Source organism: Schistocerca americana, chromosome 1 (assembly GCF_021461395.2).
Source record: "Schistocerca americana isolate TAMUIC-IGC-003095 chromosome 1, iqSchAmer2.1, whole genome shotgun sequence".
NCBI lineage: Eukaryota > Metazoa > Arthropoda > Insecta > Orthoptera > Acrididae > Schistocerca > Schistocerca americana.
In genome coordinates, this window is record NC_060119.1 from 880,061,515 (window position 1) to 880,080,395 (window position 18,881).

The 18,881-nt window shown below is 44.1% G+C and overlaps 1 protein-coding gene across 2 annotated transcripts in view; it reads left to right on the forward strand.

Moving 5' to 3' along the window:
- LOC124614246 (U6 small nuclear RNA (adenine-(43)-N(6))-methyltransferase) overlaps nucleotides 1–18,335 on the forward strand; it is a 41,490-nt gene extending 23,155 nt beyond the window's left edge. For both annotated transcript variants that reach the window (XM_047142927.1, XM_047142929.1), the window contains exon 6: nucleotides 17,666–18,335. In XM_047142927.1, the coding sequence (XP_046998883.1) occupies nucleotides 17,666–18,271 (606 nt within the window). In that variant the 3' untranslated portion in view covers nucleotides 18,272–18,335. The remainder of the gene's footprint in view (nucleotides 1–17,665) is intronic.
- Nucleotides 18,336–18,881: the final 546 nt, after the last annotated feature.

An 18,881-nucleotide genomic window follows, 5' to 3' on the forward strand; every position in this document is an offset into this window, starting at 1 on the left:
CGATACTGCATGAAGAATTTGACAAAGCACTGAAAGACCTAAGTCGAAACAAGACCCTGGGAGGAGACAACATTCCATTAGAGCTACTGATAGCTTGGGGGAGCCAGCCATGACAAAATCTTCCATCTGAGGAGCAAGATGTATAAGACAGGCAAAATACCCTCAGTCTTCAAGAAGAATATAATAATCTCAATTCCAAGGAAAGTAGGTGCTGACAGGTGTGAAAATTATCGAACTATCAGTTTAATAATTTACAGCTGCAAAATACTAACACAAATCCTTTACAGAAGAATGGAAAAAACTCATAGAAGCTGACCTCGAGAAAGACCTGTTTGGGTTCTGGAGAAATCTAGGAACACATGAGGCAATATTGACCCTACAACTTTTCATAGAAGATAGGTAGCATTTGTAGACTGAACGAAAGCTTTTGACAGTGTTGACTGGAATACTCTCTTTCAAATTCTAAAGTTGAAGGGGGTAAAATAAAGTGAGCAAAAGGCTATTTACAGTTTGTACAGAAACCAGATGGCAGTAACAAGACTCGAGGGGTGCAAAAGGGAAGCAGTGGTTGAGAAGGGAGTGAGACATGGTTGTATCCTATCCCTGATGTTATTCAATCTGTATATTGAGCAAGTAGTAAAGAAAGAAAAGAAAAATTTGGAGTAGAAATTAAAGCCAGGGAGAAGAAATAAAAACTTTGAGGTTTGCCCATGTTGGAAGAGCAGTTGCACGGAATGGACAGGTTCTTGAAAGGAGGATACTAGATGAACATCAACAAAAGCAAATCAAGGATGATGGAATGTAGTCAAATTACGTCAGGCGATGCTGATGGAATTAAATTAGGAAATGAGACACTTAAAGTAGTAAATGAGTTTTGTTGTTTGGTAAGCAAAATAACTGATCATGTCTGAAGTAGAGAGAATATAAAATGTAGACCAGCAATGGCAAGAAAAGCATTTCTGAAGAAGAGAAATTTGCTAACATCGAGTGTAGATTTAAGTTGCAGGAAGTTCTTTTTGAAAGTATTTGTATGGAGTGTAGCCATGTATGGAAGTGAAACATCGACAATAAACAGTTTAGATAAGTGGAGGATAGAAGCTTTTAAAATGTGTTGCTACAGAAGAATGATGAAGGTTAGATGGGTAGATCACATAACTATTGAGGAGGTACTGAACGGAATTATGGAGAAGAGAAATTTGTGGTACAACCTGACCAATAGAAGGGATCAGTTGGTAGGACACACTCTGAGGCATCAAGAAATCACCAATTTACAACTAGAGGGAAATGGGTAAAAATTGTAGAGAGAGACCAATAGATGAATACAGTAAGCAGATTCAGAGGGGCTTATGTTGCAATAGTTATTTGGAGCTGAAGAGGCTTGCACAGGACGGGGTGTGAGTCGTGCTTGGGTAGCTCATGTGATAGAGCACTTGCCCGCGAAAGGAAAAGGTCCTGAGTTTGAGTCTCAGTCCGGCACACAGTTTTAATCTGCCAGGAAGTTTCATATCAGTGCACACTCCACTGCAGAGTGAAAATCTCATTGAAACATCCCCCAAGCTGTGGCTAAGCCATATCTCTGCACTATCCTTTCTTTCAGAAGTGCTAGTCCTGCAAGGTTCGCAGGAGAGCTTCTGTAAAGTTTGGAAGGTAGGAGACGAGGTACTGGTAGAAGTAAAGCTTTGAGGACAGGGCGTGAGTCATGCTTGGGTAGCTCAGTTGGTAGAGCACTTGCCCGCAAAAGGCAAAGGTCCCGAGTTAAGAGTCTCAGTCCGGCACACAGTTTTAATCTGCCAGGAAGTTACATATCAGCGCACACTCTTCTGCAGAGTGAAAATCTCATTCTAGTTGCACAGTTGTGTTTCATAGTTATTTACTTTCACTGTTCATAACTGCCCCCCTCCCTTATTGCACAGTTATACGGCCAGTTCACTATTGTTAAATGTTGATAAGCCTCATTAATAGGTTGCAGGCAAACATCAGTGTATTGCTACAGTAGTTTGCTGTTGAGCATCTGTGAGCAGTAAAAACTTAACCACACAGTTCACAGTTCTTGCAGAGTAATAAGGTACATGTGGCACTATTTCTCAAAAAATTGAACAAACATCATCATTACTTGATCTAACACGTGGCCTATTTTTTGGTACACTTAACTCCGCTGATGCATTGTTGTTACTTGAAACAGTACATAATTCCGTTCTGAAAAGCAGCCATGGACTGATTGGCTCGGGACCAAAAATCAGGCCTTTATATATCCTCGCAATAATAGGCACTGAAACTATACATTGTTCAGTGTTCAAGTTACAGAAATTACAGTTAAAACATAACTGATGCAGTTAACTGAATACATCAAAAAATTCCTTCTTTTTTAACAGTTCATTCTATCACAAAGGTTTGGCCCAGTTATTTGTTTAAATAATGAAGTTAACAGATATAGTTATACAAACAATACTTTCGACAAACCTGGGAATTATTTTGGAATTAATTAAGGGCTGGCTTTGCTAATATGTTTTCGAATAGAGCCTAATAAATACTTAAAGAATCCTAGTAGTCCTTCTTCCAAATGTTTATGATTAGTATAGAATTTATATTTGTTTATAAGTCAACAATCAAATCTGAGTCACAAAACAATTACTGATTTCACCTTTTAACAACAAAAAAAAAAAAAAAACTAAACACAAAATTAGACTTGGTGCTATATTCCTTAAGACTGAGGGCCAACCTTTCTCTTTTATGGAAATGCAAGTTATACTTATGTGTGTTAATGATAATTAGGCAAAAATGGAAATAAAGTGAATTTAAGGAAGCAGATGGCCAAACAAGGAAGTAAGTAAAGAGATCCCAGCTTGCTTCATCGCAAGTGGCAGAATACCACTGGAGTCAAGTGGAGATAGACTTTTTTTTTTTTAGTTGTGCACTGAAAGAAGAATTCTGGGCACTTTTAATTTAGATTTTGAGGTAGATACTTTTATACTTCTGCTTGAAGAAGGCAGACATGTCTGTGGTAATGAGTGGTATTTAATTGTGTAGGTTATTGATTACTACAATACTCTTTAACTTTTTCTGATTGCATTATGGAATTGAGAATAGACAGAGTATGAGTTTCTACTCATTGTCTCACATATGGTAATTTGTAAATCATTATGTTGAACTCTGAACTACTTTGAGCTTGTGAATATTTTGTGTATTGTGATCACGAAATGGACTTAGTTTTTGCATGTATTGAATGACTATTTAGCTTTGGGACTCTGCTACAGTCCTCGTAATGCTCTCAGTGCAACTTTACTCCATTTTTAAAGTTGTTTTCTGTCTGTATTTTAATTGAATATCATAGGACCACGTCTTGTTGAGTTAGATATACTTTCAGGAATAAACTGTGTTCATCATAATTCTGTCATCTATGTCAATTACAGACATTAGTGTAGAATCCTTTTCATAAAATTTTTCATTTATCTTTTATTTTATATTTCTGCGTATTTTTTTTAATTCACAGTTCTCACCAGTGCATAGGCTGACTGGAAGATCTCAGCTTCAGGTTATTGTTTGCAGCGAATTAGGTGCTCGGCATGAAAGCAGATGTGCACGACTTGACCCTATGCCTGCATCGAGCTATTCCTTTTAAACAGAGCCATGCATAGCCCAATTACCAAAGGTAAAGGTGCATCTGGTTTGCCCATGTGGGACACCATTTAGAGAGCAACTACTCAGCAGAATACTGTTAGGTAAAGTTGCACTGTTGACGAAGAAGTTCAGAGATCAGATTAATGGAATATATAGTGTCTTAAAGGGATGTTATAATATGGAATTCAACAAAAATAAAACAAGGGCAATTGAACGTAATTGAATTAAAGTGGATGTTGGTTGGTTTGGGGTATAAAGGGATCAAACTAAAGGGTCTGCAGTCCCTTTTTCCTCAAGCAGACAAGTGTCAAGGTAAAACAGTTAAAACCAAAGGAATTGGGAGGAAGTAAAAGGGGTGAAACTAACAGGGAACCTCACCGAAAGAGAAAATGAAAGCAGCAAACCAAAAGGGGAAATGTACACTAAAAGGAAAGGTAGGGGCAGGTAATAAAATCATACAGCACAGGGCTTAACAACTGGCCGGTTTTGAGCGCGAGTACTCGTGTCTGCTCAGGCACGTGCTCGCGAGCAGATGCAAGGTCACGGAGTAGGGAGGGAGGGGAAATGCGCGCGCACGTTTGAATAGGGCTGCAGCATGCCTATTGAATTCGCACCGACTGTATAACGTCTAAAGTACTACGATCAGCTCTAACAGTCACTTTGCTGGTTAAGAATCGTGTCACGTTGCCATTGTGTAACCCCAACCATGCTTTTGCAGTTCAACCCCCATTAGGAGGAATTGTATCTGTTTACAGAAAAAGATGGTGTTGCAAAATGTTTAGTATGTCACAAAACACTGAATTCTTTAAGGAAATTTAATTTGCAGCAACATTATATGTCATACCACACGAAAGACTATGGAAGTGGAAAATGTGATGGACCAGATTGTGCACAGGAAGTTATTAAACTTAAAAGGATGCTATCCGAAGAAGATTTGGACGACGAAGAAAAATCAACTGAGGCAGCTCTCAGAGTGAGTTACAAAATTGCTTTGCTTTTAGCAAAATCCCTGCGCCCCTTCACTGATGGCAATGTAATAAAAGAATGTTTGGTAGTTGCAGCGGAACATTTGTGTCCATCTCAAGTCGAACAGTTTCGGATTGTGCCATTATCTAACATGACCATTATGCGTCACATACAGGACATGGCAGACGACGTCCAGAGCCAGCTTGCAAATATCTGTAAAGATTTTATGGCATATTCTCCAGCCCTGGACGAAAGTGTTGATATCACTGGAACAACGCAGCTTGCCATATTTATTAGAGGTGTTAATAGAGATCTTCAGCTGAGAGAGGAGCTCCTCGATGTAGTAGCCATGAAGAACACCACAACCGGAGGTGATATTTTAAGTAGTGTTGAAGAAAGTGTTAAAAATATAGGATTGTCGTGGAATTCTTTAGTTTCAGTGTCTACAGACGGTGCACCAGTGATGACAGGGAAAAAATCAGGTTTCGTTGCGCTGTTGAAGGAGAAAATGCAAAAACTGACCGTGCCAAATGAAATAAGCGGCGTTCACAGTGTGATCCACCAGAAAAACTTATGTGCTGAGAATATCACTCTAAAAAATGTGATGAGTGTTGTTGTTCGTACAACCAATTACATAAGGAAGCATGGGCTACAACACAGCCAATTTAAAAGCTTTCTTGAGGATGCAGAAAGCCAGTATGGTAGCCTGCCTTATTACAGCGAGGTCCGCTGTCTTAGTCGTGTCGAATTATTAAATCGATTTTTTTGCCTATTAGATGAGATAAATATGTTCATGGAAATAAATAACATGTGTGTTCCTGAATTGAAAGAGCCTTCATGGAAATATGATCTCGCGTTCTTAGCAGATTTAACTAGCCATCTGAATGCTTTGAACATTTCACTACAAGGTAAAGATCTGCTAATTATTCATTTCATTGATCGAATACGAGCTTTTAAAATGAAATTGACACTTTGGGTGAGTCAGCTGGAAACAGGAAATCTAGCTCATTTTCATAAATTATCATCCATGCAAGATGTTCACAAAGATTGTGAACGTTATTCACATAGTTTAGTTGCCCTTAAGGAAGAATTTGATCAACGCTTTCAAGATCTGACAGCACTAGACAGTGATTTTGATCTGTTCTCCTCTCCATATTCAGCGAATATTGAAGAGATTCGTCCTGAGCTGCAACTAGAAATTATTGACCTGCAGTGTGACAGAGAATACAGAGACAAATTTCAGAACAAGAAAAACATTTTGGAATTCTACAGACACTTCCCTCAGGATAGATTTCCTCGTTTGCACAAACTGGCTGCTACAATAATATCAATGTTCGGTTCCACGTATGCTTGTGAACAACTGTTCTCTGCAATGAAATGTAACAAGACGCACCTGAGAAACGCATTGTCTGATCGAAATTTAAACTGCACGCTGCACCTACAATGCACAAGGACAATTACTCCGAACATAGACGCAATTGTAAAGGGCAACAAGTACAAGATAACCGAGAATCCCTCACTTCAGTGACACCTTTTATTGTGTAACAGTTCACAAATTAATACGAATGTAGAGGCATACACTAAGCTAATAAAATTATGTGGCACGTGTACAATCTCTTTTATTTGTTTCATTTGTCGCAGTAATAATTCGTGAGTGATATCCCTGCAGGTGGCCGCGGATTTACATTGACTGGCGGCAGCTGTTGTGTGCCCCACGTGACTCTCCCGACTCTCCTCTCTGGTCCAGTAGTGGGGGTGGCGTGCTCGCACTGCTCTGTGCTCGCACCTTGCTGCTCACAGCTTGCTCCATGAGCACGTATGTTGTGAAGCCCTGATATAGCAGATGGTGTCAGCTGCCGGACCACAAGGATAAAAATGGATGAGCCAGCCACTCTGCAACATACTAAAATTGCCAGCCTAAAAGACAAGGCGAAAAGAACACACATAGGGAAAAGACGAATAACGAGTCAACTAAGATGCAAGCCAGAGTGGCGAAGAGGTAAAAGAGAGGGAGGGTGGAGGCCTAGGAGAGAGTGCCAGATGCCCAATCTTAGATGGTATGATAACACCCCCCCCCCCCCTCGTCATGAATAAAACATAAAACGAAATTGGCCATTGAGGCATTGTTAACCATGGGAGTCACAGCAACACCGAGGTGGGTCCTTCCGACGGAGGAGGTAACCATGATGTGTTACCCAAGTATGGCCGATGCCAAGACGGCAAAGGACAAAAGAGCCCGTGTGAGTGGCTCGCATGGATGACGGCCACACATTCATTGTCTCCTTGATAATGTGGAGTTTATTTGGGGTACTTAGGCTGCACCATTCAATATACCAGATCACGAAAACTTTGCAGTGGAAGACCAACCGGAGATCCATGTGCGGCAGGCTGATCTCCAGAGTTGGTTTACCAGTAGCCTGTTTGGGTAGGCTGTCAGCAAGTTCGTTTCCCGGTATCCTGACATGTCTTGGGGTCCAAATAAAGGTCACTGTATGTCCACTGTTCCTGAGGGCATAAAGAGACTTCTGGATGGCCATTACCAAAGGATGCTGAGGGAAGCACTGGTCAAGAGCTTGTAAGCTGCATAAGGAGTCACTACAGATGACAATGGACTCACCGGCGCAGGAGTGGATATGCTCAAGAGCACAATTGATGGCTACCAACTGTGTAGTGAAAACACTGCAACCATCCAGCAAGGAGTGCTGTTCAGTATGGGCAACTTGAGCATTAGCAAAGCCGACAAGACTGTCGATCATTGATCCATCTGTGTAGACTATTTCTGAGCCCTCGAACTCGCTGAGAAGAGAGAGGAATTGCGGGCTGAGGGCCTCAGGTGGAACGAAGCCTTTTGGGCCTTGCAATATATCCAGCAAAAGCTGTGGTCATGGTATAGACCATGGAGGTGTAAGTAAGCGGAGCTGCAGGAAATGTACACTCCTGGAAATTGAAATAAGAACACCGTGAATTCATTGTCCCAGGAAGGGGAAACTTTATTGACACATTCCTGGGGTCAGATACATCACATGATCACACTGACAGAACCACAGGCACATAGACACAGGCAACAGAGCATGCACAATGTCGGCACTAGTACAGTGTATATCCACCTTTCGCAGCAATGCAGGCTGCTATTCTCCCATGGAGACGATCGTAGAGATGCTGGATGTAGTCCTGTGGAACGGCTTGCCATGCCATTTCCACCAGGCGCCTCAGTTGGACCAGCGTTCGTGCTGGACGTGCAGACCGCGTGAGACGACGCTTCATCCAGTCCCAAACATGCTCAATGGGGGACAGATCCGGAGATCTTGCTGGCCTGGGTAGTTGACTTACACCTTCTGGAGCACGTTGGGTGGCACGGGATACATGCGGACGTGCATTGTCCTGTTGGAACAGCAAGTTCCCTTGCCGGTCTAGGAATGGTAGAACGATGGGTTCGATGACGGTTTGGATGTACCGTGCACTATTCAGTGTCCCCTCGCCGATCACCAGTGGTGTACGGCCAGTGTAGGAGATCGCTCCCCGCACCATGATGCCGGGTGTTGGCCCTGTGTGCCTCGGTCGTATGCAGTCCTGATTGTGGCGCTCACCTGCACGGCGCCAAACACGCATACGACCATCATTGGCACCAAGGCAGAAGCGACTCTCATCGCTGAAGACGACACGTCTCCATTCGTCCCTCCATTCACGCCTGTCGCGACACCACTGGAGGCGGGCTGCACGATGTTGGGGCGTGAGCGGAAGACGGCCTAACGGTGTGCGGGACCGTAGCCCAGCTTCATGGAGACGGTTGCGAATGGTCCTCGCCGATACCCCAGGAGCAACAGTGCCCCTAATTTGCTGGGAAGTGGCGGTGCGGTCCCCTACGGCACTGCGTAGGATCCTACGGTCTTGGCGTGCATCCGTGCGTCGCTGCGGTCCAGTCCCAGGTCGACGGGCACGTGCACCTTCCGCCGACCACTGGCGACAACATCGATGTACTGTGGAGACCTCACGCCCCACGTGTTGAGCAATTCGGCGGTACGTCCACCCGGCCTCCCGCATGCCCACTATACGCCCTCGCTCAAAGTCCGTCAACTGCACATACGGTTCACGTCCACGCTGTCGCGGCATGCTACCAGTGTTAAAGACTGCGATGGAGCTCCGTATGCCACAGCAAACTGGCTGACACTGACGGCGGCGGTGCACAAATGCTGCGCAGCTAGCGCCATTCGACGGCCAACACCGAGGTTCCTGGTGTGTCCGCTGTGCTGTGCGTGTGATCATTGCTTGTACAGCCCTCTCGCAGTGTCCGGAGCAAGTATGGTGGGTCTGACACACCGGTGTCAATGTGTTCTTTTTTCCATTTCCAGGAGTGTAGTAGGGGGGAAGCACTGAGTTCATTATGAAGCGACCGGACATGGACTGCAAGGGGATCCCCAGTTCTGGACTGCCATTGCGAGAGATGGATCGCCATGTTAGGGAAAAGGAGATGGTATTTGGATGATGAGGTGAACTGTGAATGTGGGCAGTATAATTTGCAAGCAGTAGTTGCCACCGGAGCTGCAATGGAGAAATGCCAGCTTCCACAAGGAGGCTGTTCATGGGGCTCTTTCAGAAGGCTACCGTCGTGAGCTGAACTTCACAGCGGTGGATAGGGTCCAGCAGACGCAGTACGGAGGGCAACGCTGAACCATACACCAGGCTCCCTTAGTCAATACTGGACTGTACGAGGGCTTTGTATAGCTGCAGCAGTGTAGGATGATCAGCACCCCAGTCGGTGTGGCTCAGGCATTGAATAATATTAAGATGCCACCAGCACTTGTCCTTAAGCTGATGAAGATGTGGAAGCCAAGTTAAGCAGGCATCAAATACCAGTCCCAAAAAGTGGTAAGTCTCCACTACATGTAGTAGTTGGTCATCGAAGTAAAGTTCTGGATGGGGTGGACAGTACGATGATGACAGAAGTGCATGACACAAGTCTTGATGGCCGAAAACTGAAGGCCATGAGTGAGAGCTCTCAACTGTGCCTTCCATATAGCTCCCTGCAGCTGGTGTTTCAGCCACAACAATGGAGGAGGAGCAGAAAAAAATAAATCATCAGCATATAGGAGGGGAGATACTGACGACCCTACTGCTAATACCGTGATCATTGATGCCAATTAAAAAGAATGGGACACTCAGGACAGAGCCCTGCAGGGCCCCATTGTCTTATATACAGGGTGCATTGTGGGAAGCACTGACGCAAAGACTGAAAGTGCAGAGCGACAAAAAGTTCTGAATAAAAACTGGAGTGGGCCCCAGAGACCCCACTCATGCAGAGTAGTGATAATGTGGTGTCACCAAGTGGTATCGTAGGCCTTTGTCAGGTCAAAAAAGATGGCAATAAGGTGTTGTTGCAAGGAAAATGCTGATCGAATTGCAGACTCCAGGTACACCAGGTTTTTGATGGTGTAGTGTCTTTGGCAAAAAACGCCTTGGGCCGGAGTCAGAAGGCCCCAAGATTCAAGGAGCCGTCACAACCGCCAGCTCACCATATGTTCGAGCAGCTTGCACAGAACATTGGTGAGGCTGATAGGACAATAGGTATCAACATCTAGTGGGTTCTTACCAGGCTTTAGCACTGGGAATTCGCCATCACTCTAGATGTGATTGAAGACGGCAAGGAGGTGGCACTGGGAATCTGCTGACAGATGTTTCAGCGTTTGCGAAAGGATGTGGTCTGGGGTAGGGGACATGTCAGTACAGTCGGCAAGGGCACTGAAAAATTCCCACTCACTGAAGGGAGCATTATATGGCTCAGGGTATCATGGAGCAAAAGAGAGGGGTTGTCGTTCCACCCGCTGTTTGAGGAGATGAAATGCCAGGCAGTAATTCTCAGGTGCAGAGATGTGAGCATAATGCTCGGCAAGACACTCCACTATTACATCTGGGTTGGCAAATACAGCTTCATGTGTGGAAATTGCAGGTACACCTGCAGGGATCTGATAACCGTGAAGTCATCAGAGCTTGATCCAATCGTGGGAAGGGGAGGTTCATGTTCCACTGGTGGAGAGGTAGCGTTCCCAACACTCCAGCTTCCGTCGTTTGATGAGTAGGCGGACTTGGGCATGGAGCTGTTCGAGGTCAATGAGATTTTCCAGGGATGGGTGGCACTTGTGATGTTGGAGGGCCCGCCTACACTCTCTAATGGCTGCAGCTATTTCCGACAACCACCAAGGTACTGACTTCCACTGGGGGCAACCGGAGGAACAAGGGATTGCCGATTTAGCTGCGGCAATAATGACAGTGGTGATGGTGTGGATAACGTCATTGGTCATGGCATGCAACAGAGATTCAACAATGGTAGTGTAGGTGAAAGTGTCTCAGTCAGCCTTGGGAAGAGCCTGTCTGGGTAAGCGTTGAGATGACGGATGCTGCGGGTAGGGACAGGAAGAATGGAAAGTGGTTACTACCACAAAAGTCGTCATGAGCTCTCCAGTGGATAGACGGGAGAAGGCCAAACCAAGAGATCACTCGCCGAGTATGTGCCATGTGCCACATTGAAATGCGTGGGGGCACCTGTATTTAGGAAGCAAAGGTCGAGCTGAGTAAGTAGGATTTCGACATCTTTACTATGGCCAATAACCTTGGTTCCACACCCCACAAAGGGTTATGGCCGTTAAAATCACCCAGAAGTAGAAGAGGTTTGGAGAGTTGCGAAATGAGTGCAGCCAATATGTGTTACGGTGCGTCACCATCTGGAGGGATGTAGATGTTACAGATGGTAATTTCCTGGGTTGTCCTCACCCTGACAGCCACAGGCTCTAAAGGTGTTTGAAGGGGCACCGGTTCACTACAGACAGGGACGAGGACAAAGATACAAACTCCACCTGACAGTCTGTCACAGACAATTTTTGTAGTACCCTCGATAGCCATGGAAAGCAGGGGTCTGCATTGTGAGAGACCAGGTTTCCTGAAGGACATTGCAAAAAGCAGGTTTAACGCTTAATAGTTGTTGTAACTCAGCCAGATGGGAGAAAAAACTGCCGCAGTTCAACCGGATGATGACAAATTCTGGAATCGGCGAAGGCATGTAGTGACCAAGGAGGCAGGTTATGCCTCAGCATCACCTGCTGCCACCGGTTGAGTATTTGTATCCATTGCCATTGCGGACGAGCCATCGGTGAAAGTGATGGGGGATGTGAAAAGCTGCAGCTCGTCCTCAGACGCAGAACCAGTAGGAAGTGGTGGTGTTTGGGCCACCGGAGGGTCCTGACTCTTAGCAGATTTCTTCTTGGTTTGCTTGACCTCTCACTTCTCTTTAGGGGCTTGCTGGGAGGACTTCTCCAAAAATGTCCAGAAATATAAAACTGTGCACTTTTTAAAATAAAATTATGTATTATCAAAAGACTATGATCTCAGTGAGTCACAGCTGGAATCAACCAACTCATACGAATACCAGGGTGTCACATTTTTTAGGGATATAAAGTGGAATGGTCACGTAGGCTCAGTTGTGGGTAAAGCAGGCGGTAGACTTTGGATTACTGGTAGAATACAGGGGAAGTGCTGTCAGTCTACACAGGAGATTGCTTACAAATCACTTGTGTGATGGATTCTAGAATATTGTTAAAGTGTGTGAGACCCGTACCAAATAGTATTAATAGGGGATACTGAATGTTTAAAGAGAAGGGTAACAAATGGTCACAGGCTTGTGACCCATGGGAAAGTGTTATATAGATTCTAATGAAACTGAACTGACAGACTCTTGAAGATAGATGTAAACTATCCTGAGAAACTCTACTAACAAAATTTCAAGAACTGGCTTTAAATGGTGACTCACACTAAACCACCTGTGTATCGCTCACATAGGGATCGTGAGGACAAGATTAGAATAATTACAGCATGCACACAGGCATTCAAACAGTTCTTCTTTCTATGCTCCTTATGTGAATGGAACAGGAAGAAACCCAAATAACTTTTACTCTGAGATGTACCCTCTGCCTTGTAGTTCACTGGGGTTTGCAGAGTATAGATGTGGATGTAGATGTCTGTTCAACGAAACCCTGAAAGCTAAAATGACAAGTATATACTGTAATATGTGTGTGTAAATAAGTTATATGTATTATGTGCTTTTTAAGATAAACCAAGAACACCCATTAGGACATCCCCCCTCCAGCAGTAAAAGCACAAACTGCATACTGGTTCTTTCCAAAGGCCTTACCTTGTCTCCACTCTCAAGTTTAGCCCTGTTAATCTTGTTAAAAACCATCTCGCCTTCTCCTTTTCACCGTTAACTCTACCAATCAGAGTTGATACAAAACCAATATTGAACTCTGCCTTACGCAATTTACTCCTCCATGTAACAGTGATCCACCCCCACTGTACCCAAACTGTCCCTTGTTAAATTTCTAGAATTTCCTAACCTCAAACTTTGACTCACCATCATTCCCCAAATCCCTCAGCAGAAAACCAACCTCTCATCCACAGAAAGACCCACAATCCATGACAAATACTGATCCTGACCTTATAATCCTAGCTACCAACAAAGGCTCCACTACTTCAGTTATGAAGTGCAGGGATTACGTTGGCAGAAGGACTCTGCCAGCTACAATCTCTGCCACAGTGACTCCATGCCAGAAATCTAGGAGGATCTCCAGTCTCTCCTCATATCTCTAGATCCATCTGCCCCTGGAGCTGTCGCCCTCCTCATCCCCATCATCCCCTAGTCCTTCCTCCTACATGCTTCCTAAAGTACTTAAACTCCACCAGTGTGACTAGCTACTGTATTCCACACAGAGAATCTTTGGCCTTGTGGACAAACACCTTCATTCTATTACCTGTAAACTAACCTCCTACATACACTGACAGAAAAAAAATGCACCACCAAGAAGAAGTTGCACAACGTAAACAAAAGTTGGTAGGTGTGTTTCTAGATCTAAAAGATTACACCTGTTCAAAGTTTGTGTCAGTCACATAAGAGTGGCGCTAGTAGCGCCACTATGAGAATGCAAATCAGGTTTGCTTCAGATACACGCTGCAACGGCTGTGAGTTCCCTTTGAGATTGGACGTGCTGAGTTGATGCTAAAGAATGCCTTTCAGGAGACAAAGACACCATTATCAGTACCTCACTGAGTTTAAACAAGGTCATGTAATAGAGCTATGAGAAGCTGCATGTTCCTTCTGTGATAATGCAGAAAGACTTAGCATGAATTTAACCACTGTACTTGATTGTTGGCAGCAGTGGTCATGAGAATGTGCGGTCACAAGAAGACTGACTCCAGATGGCCACGTGGCCCTACCGAGAGGGAAAACCATAGTGTTTGGCTTATGGATCTGCCACATGATACTGCATCTGCAGCAGTGATTTGAGCAGATGGCATAACAGTGACACAATGACCTATTACAAATCGGTTACTTCAAGGATAGCCCCAAGCCAGACGCCATGTAGCATGTGTTCCACTGACCCCAAACCACCACCATTTGTGACTTCAGTGGTGTCAAGTGAGAGCTCATTGGAGGGCAGGGTGGATGTCTGCTGTGTTTTCTGGTGAAAGCTGGTTTTGCCTCGGTGCCAGTGATGGCCGTGTGTTGGTTAGGAGGACAACACTTGAGGGCCTACAAGGAACCTGCCTGAAGGCTAGACACACAGCAGCTACTCCTGGAGTTATGGTCTGGGATGTGATTTCATATGACAGCGGGAGCACTCTTATGATTATCCTACGTACCCTGACTGTTTATCGGTTGTCAGTATGGTGATTTGACCTGTTTTGCTGACATTCATGACAGCATTCCTGGGGGGTGTTTCCCAATGGGACAGATTCTCTGAGAGCCCTTCACTCTCTCCAATGCTTATACCCAGCAGTTAAAGTAGTCCAGAATATCCAGGATGCCCTCCTCCAATTACAGTGGCAGACAATAAGCTCCATCTAGTAAGGTCTGTAATGTGGCCATAGCATAACTTCTTCCAGCCACGTCAACAGGACGAGGTCCTCCTTACTCTTTTTTGCATAGGCCGCAGCCCTAAGACACGTGGCTTCTTTCTGCAGCAAGAGGACACTCCAATATATGGTGCTTGTGGTGTACAGATTACTGCCCCACATTTTATTAGACACTTTTATTTTCTGAGTAACGCTCAGCAGCAGCAACAGATTTTCCGACAGATCTGTCCTCTACTTTAATTAATGTTCAAATGAATGTTGTGAAAGTTTCAGGTTTTTGTGATTTGTCCAACATGTTTTCAGAAATTTTAGGGAGATGTTTCTGATGTGTTAACAGAGTGACTGGCTCACCCATGTTTTTTGTAAATGGTCAGCCAGTCTTATTTCCATGTCCTGTTCTTATAGCTCCTCTGTCATTTTATTTCTGTTTCAGTCACAGGTACGGCATATTTCACCCTTTCTTTCTAGTCTTAGGATGTGTGAGACAGAGTAATTGTGTGGTTAACTCGTGTGAGGGCAAGAGTATAATTTTATAGGTTTTCTCCTCACTGTGCGACAACGTTTTCTTAATTTTGTCCAGATTCATTTCTTTTAATATGTGTAAGGGTGCTGATAACCTCGCCATTAAGTGCCCATAAGCTACACACACACACACACACACACACACACACACACACACACACAGGATAACGCAACATGCTTTACAGAGTGTCAGTATGTTGTACTGGCCTGCTCGATCACCAGATCTGTCTACAATAGAGCACTTATGGGACGTCATCAGACGACACTTCCAGCAGCATCTACAAACAGCATTAACCATCCCTGTATTGACCAACCAGGTGCAACAGCCATGGAACTCCGTCCGGCACCTGTACAAGACAATGCTTGTGTGGTTGCGTGCTTGCATTCAACATCCTGGTGGTTACGCCAGTTATTAGTGTACCACATATTTGCAATTGCTTATCGTATGCTTACATTAACCTGCAATCTTGCAATGTTAATCACTTAAATATGTTACCTAGACAAATATATTCGTGAAATTTTATTATTCTACACTAATTATTTTTTGGTGCTGGGAATTTTTTCCATTAGTGTAAAAGAAACCAATCATATCCTGTACCGACTCTCCACAGTTTCTATTCCATAACCATCCAGCACTCTGCTCGTCACAGTCTACACTAATGTCTCCAGTGGCCACTGGCACTGCTGCTATTGAACACTACATTTCCCAATGCCAGACTGACTCCAAGCATACAACCTCCTTCCCGATCACCATAACCAAGTATATCCTCACCACAAATACTTCTCCTTTGAAGGCATCTCCTGCAACAAATTCGTGTTGTAGCAATGGATACCTGCATGGCACTAACCTATGCCAACCTATTCATGGACCATCCAAAATAATCCTTCCTAACCACTCACACTCCGAAACCCTTCATCTCATTCATTGATGATGTCTTTGTGATCCAAACCAAGTGTGAGGACCCCTATCCACATTCCTCCAGAACCTCAACATTTTCTCCCCCACTTGCCTCACCTGGTCTTCCTCAGTCCAACAGCCGACCTTCCTTGATGTCGACCTCCACCACAAGGATGGCTATATCAGTACTTCCGCCCAAATTTAATCTCCACTCCAACATCTGACACCCATTCCACACCAAGTAGTCCCTTCCATACAGCCTAGTCACATGTGGTCATCGCATCTGTAATTACAGGCAGCCCCTCTCCTAAAATACCAAGGGTATCACTCAGGCCTTCAAAGACTGAAATTACCATTCCCATCTTGTCCAGTCATTTACGTCTCCCACATACCCTTTCTCTAGCCACAAAGCAGTATCTCCCCCCCCCCCCCCTTTCCCCCACACCCTCCTCCACTTCTCATGCCTCAGTGCTATGTAGGACTACTTCTTGTCATGCCTTGAAATGAGAAATGTCATTCTCACAAAAAAATGGTTCAGATGGCTCTGAGCACTATGGGACTTAACATCTGAGGTCATCAGTCCCCTAGAACTACTTAAACCTAACTAACCTAAGGACTTCACACACATCCATGCCCGAGGCAGGATTCGAACCTGCGACTGTAGCAGCTGCGCGGTTCCAGACTGAAGCGCGTAGAACCACTCGGCCACTGCGGCCAGCCTGTGTCATCCCCACACTCTCACCCCTTTCACAATGGTATTCTGCCACCAACCCACCTATGCAGTATCCTTTTCCAACCATGCTCTCAATCCCATGCCGCATGGCTCATATCCCTAAATAGACATAGATGAAGAAACCTGTTGTATACATCATCCCTCTATCACCTAGTTCAATCCTGGCACAGGCATCTTGTAGCCCATCAAAAGCAGGGCCACCTGTTAAAGGAACCGTTTGATCTATCATCTTAACTCCCATGACTCCGCCGTTTTCTATGTAGGGTGACCACTAACAACCTGTGTGTCTGCCACCACCAAACTGTGGCCAGGAGACAGCTGAACCATTCAGTTGCTCAGCATGCTGCCAGTGCAGTTTGTGCTATGTCAGTGACTGCTTCACAGAGTGTGCCATCTGGATTCTTCCCAATAACGCCAGCTTTTCTGAATTTCACATTTGGAAACTCTGCCTGCAACATATCGTTAGAGTCCTTAAACCCATTACCTCAACCTTTACTAATCCCTTCCCTTCCCTTCCCTCCATCCTTCCCCCTTTGTTCCTACCACCTCGTCCCCCTCTCCCACAGCACAGCTTCCTGGTGCTGTACCAAGCACCACCACACTATCTTGTCTGTTTGGATTTTTCATTTTTTAATTTAACCTAGATTTGTGTTATTTTCAATGTGAAGTCTGCGTATATGACCTTGATTTAATTTTTATTTTAGGGGTTTATTATTTATATTTCTTATTTATTTATATTTTCGCTCAAAAGCCGTGGGGAAGGATAGTGATTCATGTGCTGGACAAGGATTTGAACCACGATCCCTGCCTTTTCTGGGTAGTATGCTACATCTGAACACTCATTATGGGTCAACTCAAAAGCTTCAACTGTCTCAAGTTTCCCTCCCTTGTATGTTGTTTTTATTTACCCAGTACATTTCGTATATAATTTTCAGCGGTTTCCTTTTTTTATCAGCTGCCTTACTTAGGTTATCATATAAAGTAACATTTTATGGGTTCTGTTTTATGTTGACATCACTTTTAATTTACAGGTAAAATGCAAAGAACTCAAGCATTCATTAAATGCAAAGGTTATGACAGTATCTGCAGCACAGAATACATGGACACACCAGAGAAGGCAGCGGAGGAAACTGCAGAAGAACCTGAAGATGAATCCTGATGGTACAGAAAGAGAAAGTGATGAAATTGTGTCACCTGCAGTTGAAACTTCTTCAGAAATGCCGTTGCATGATACAAAATCAACAACTGAGTCTAACATTGGTGGCACTATGAAACTGTCAGATGAAACAAAAGAGGTATCCCTAGGCAGAGTGGGCAGTTATGTGCAGTCGGAGGCAAAGATGCAGTTTCAGTCTAAGAGAAGAGAAGTGGAAGAGCACAGTGCAGACCTAGAACCATCTGTTAAGAAAATCAAAACTGAGAAACTATTGGATGATGCAATGGAGAAAGATAAAAATGCAGTAACACAGAGTGACAAAAATGCTGATACATCAAAAGTTTCACCTGTTTTAAATGCTACACTAATTGTGAGAAAAGAAACAGATAAAATTCTGATTGAAATGACCTATATTGATGGGAGTAGTGGGAAAGATGGTGTGCATCAAGTATTACAGTACATCAGAAACAACTTGAAGTAATTTGTATCCCCATCATTCATTGTGCAACATCCCATCATCTTTTTAATTGAATTGTTTCCATGAATAACATTGTGTTATTTAAACATGTGGAACAGCTATTCTGAAACTTTACATTGCTAATGCCAGACAAGCAATTGTATATATGGACTGTTGTTACCATATAATAAAACTAAAAATATTATCAGAGCAATAGTAATTACTCATTGTTTCTTTTCATGGACATCAGGGTTGCCACAGCTCTGGAAATCAGGGAATTTCAAACTTGTTAGGGAAATCAGGGAAATTTGAATAAAAAAACACTGGAAAAATCTTGTTTTTTGCCTCAGTAGATGAAATCGTTTGTTTACCAAGATGTCACTCATTGTTGCTAGGTGGGTGCAGCTGAGTACATGCACCACTTCCCTACTTCCTCGTTCTTACTGCTTCTCCTCTTTCTAACACTCCCCTCAGCTTGCAGTCAGTGCTGCCAACACTTCTTACTGCTAGCCCAGCAGCTGCCGTCAAGAGGCAGGGAGGCGTGAAGAGTGGTTTGTTTGGATCTGATTCTCGGAGACTATTATCGAAGCAGCTGGAGCCAGCAGTCATGCATGCATGAGATGTGTCTGAGTGA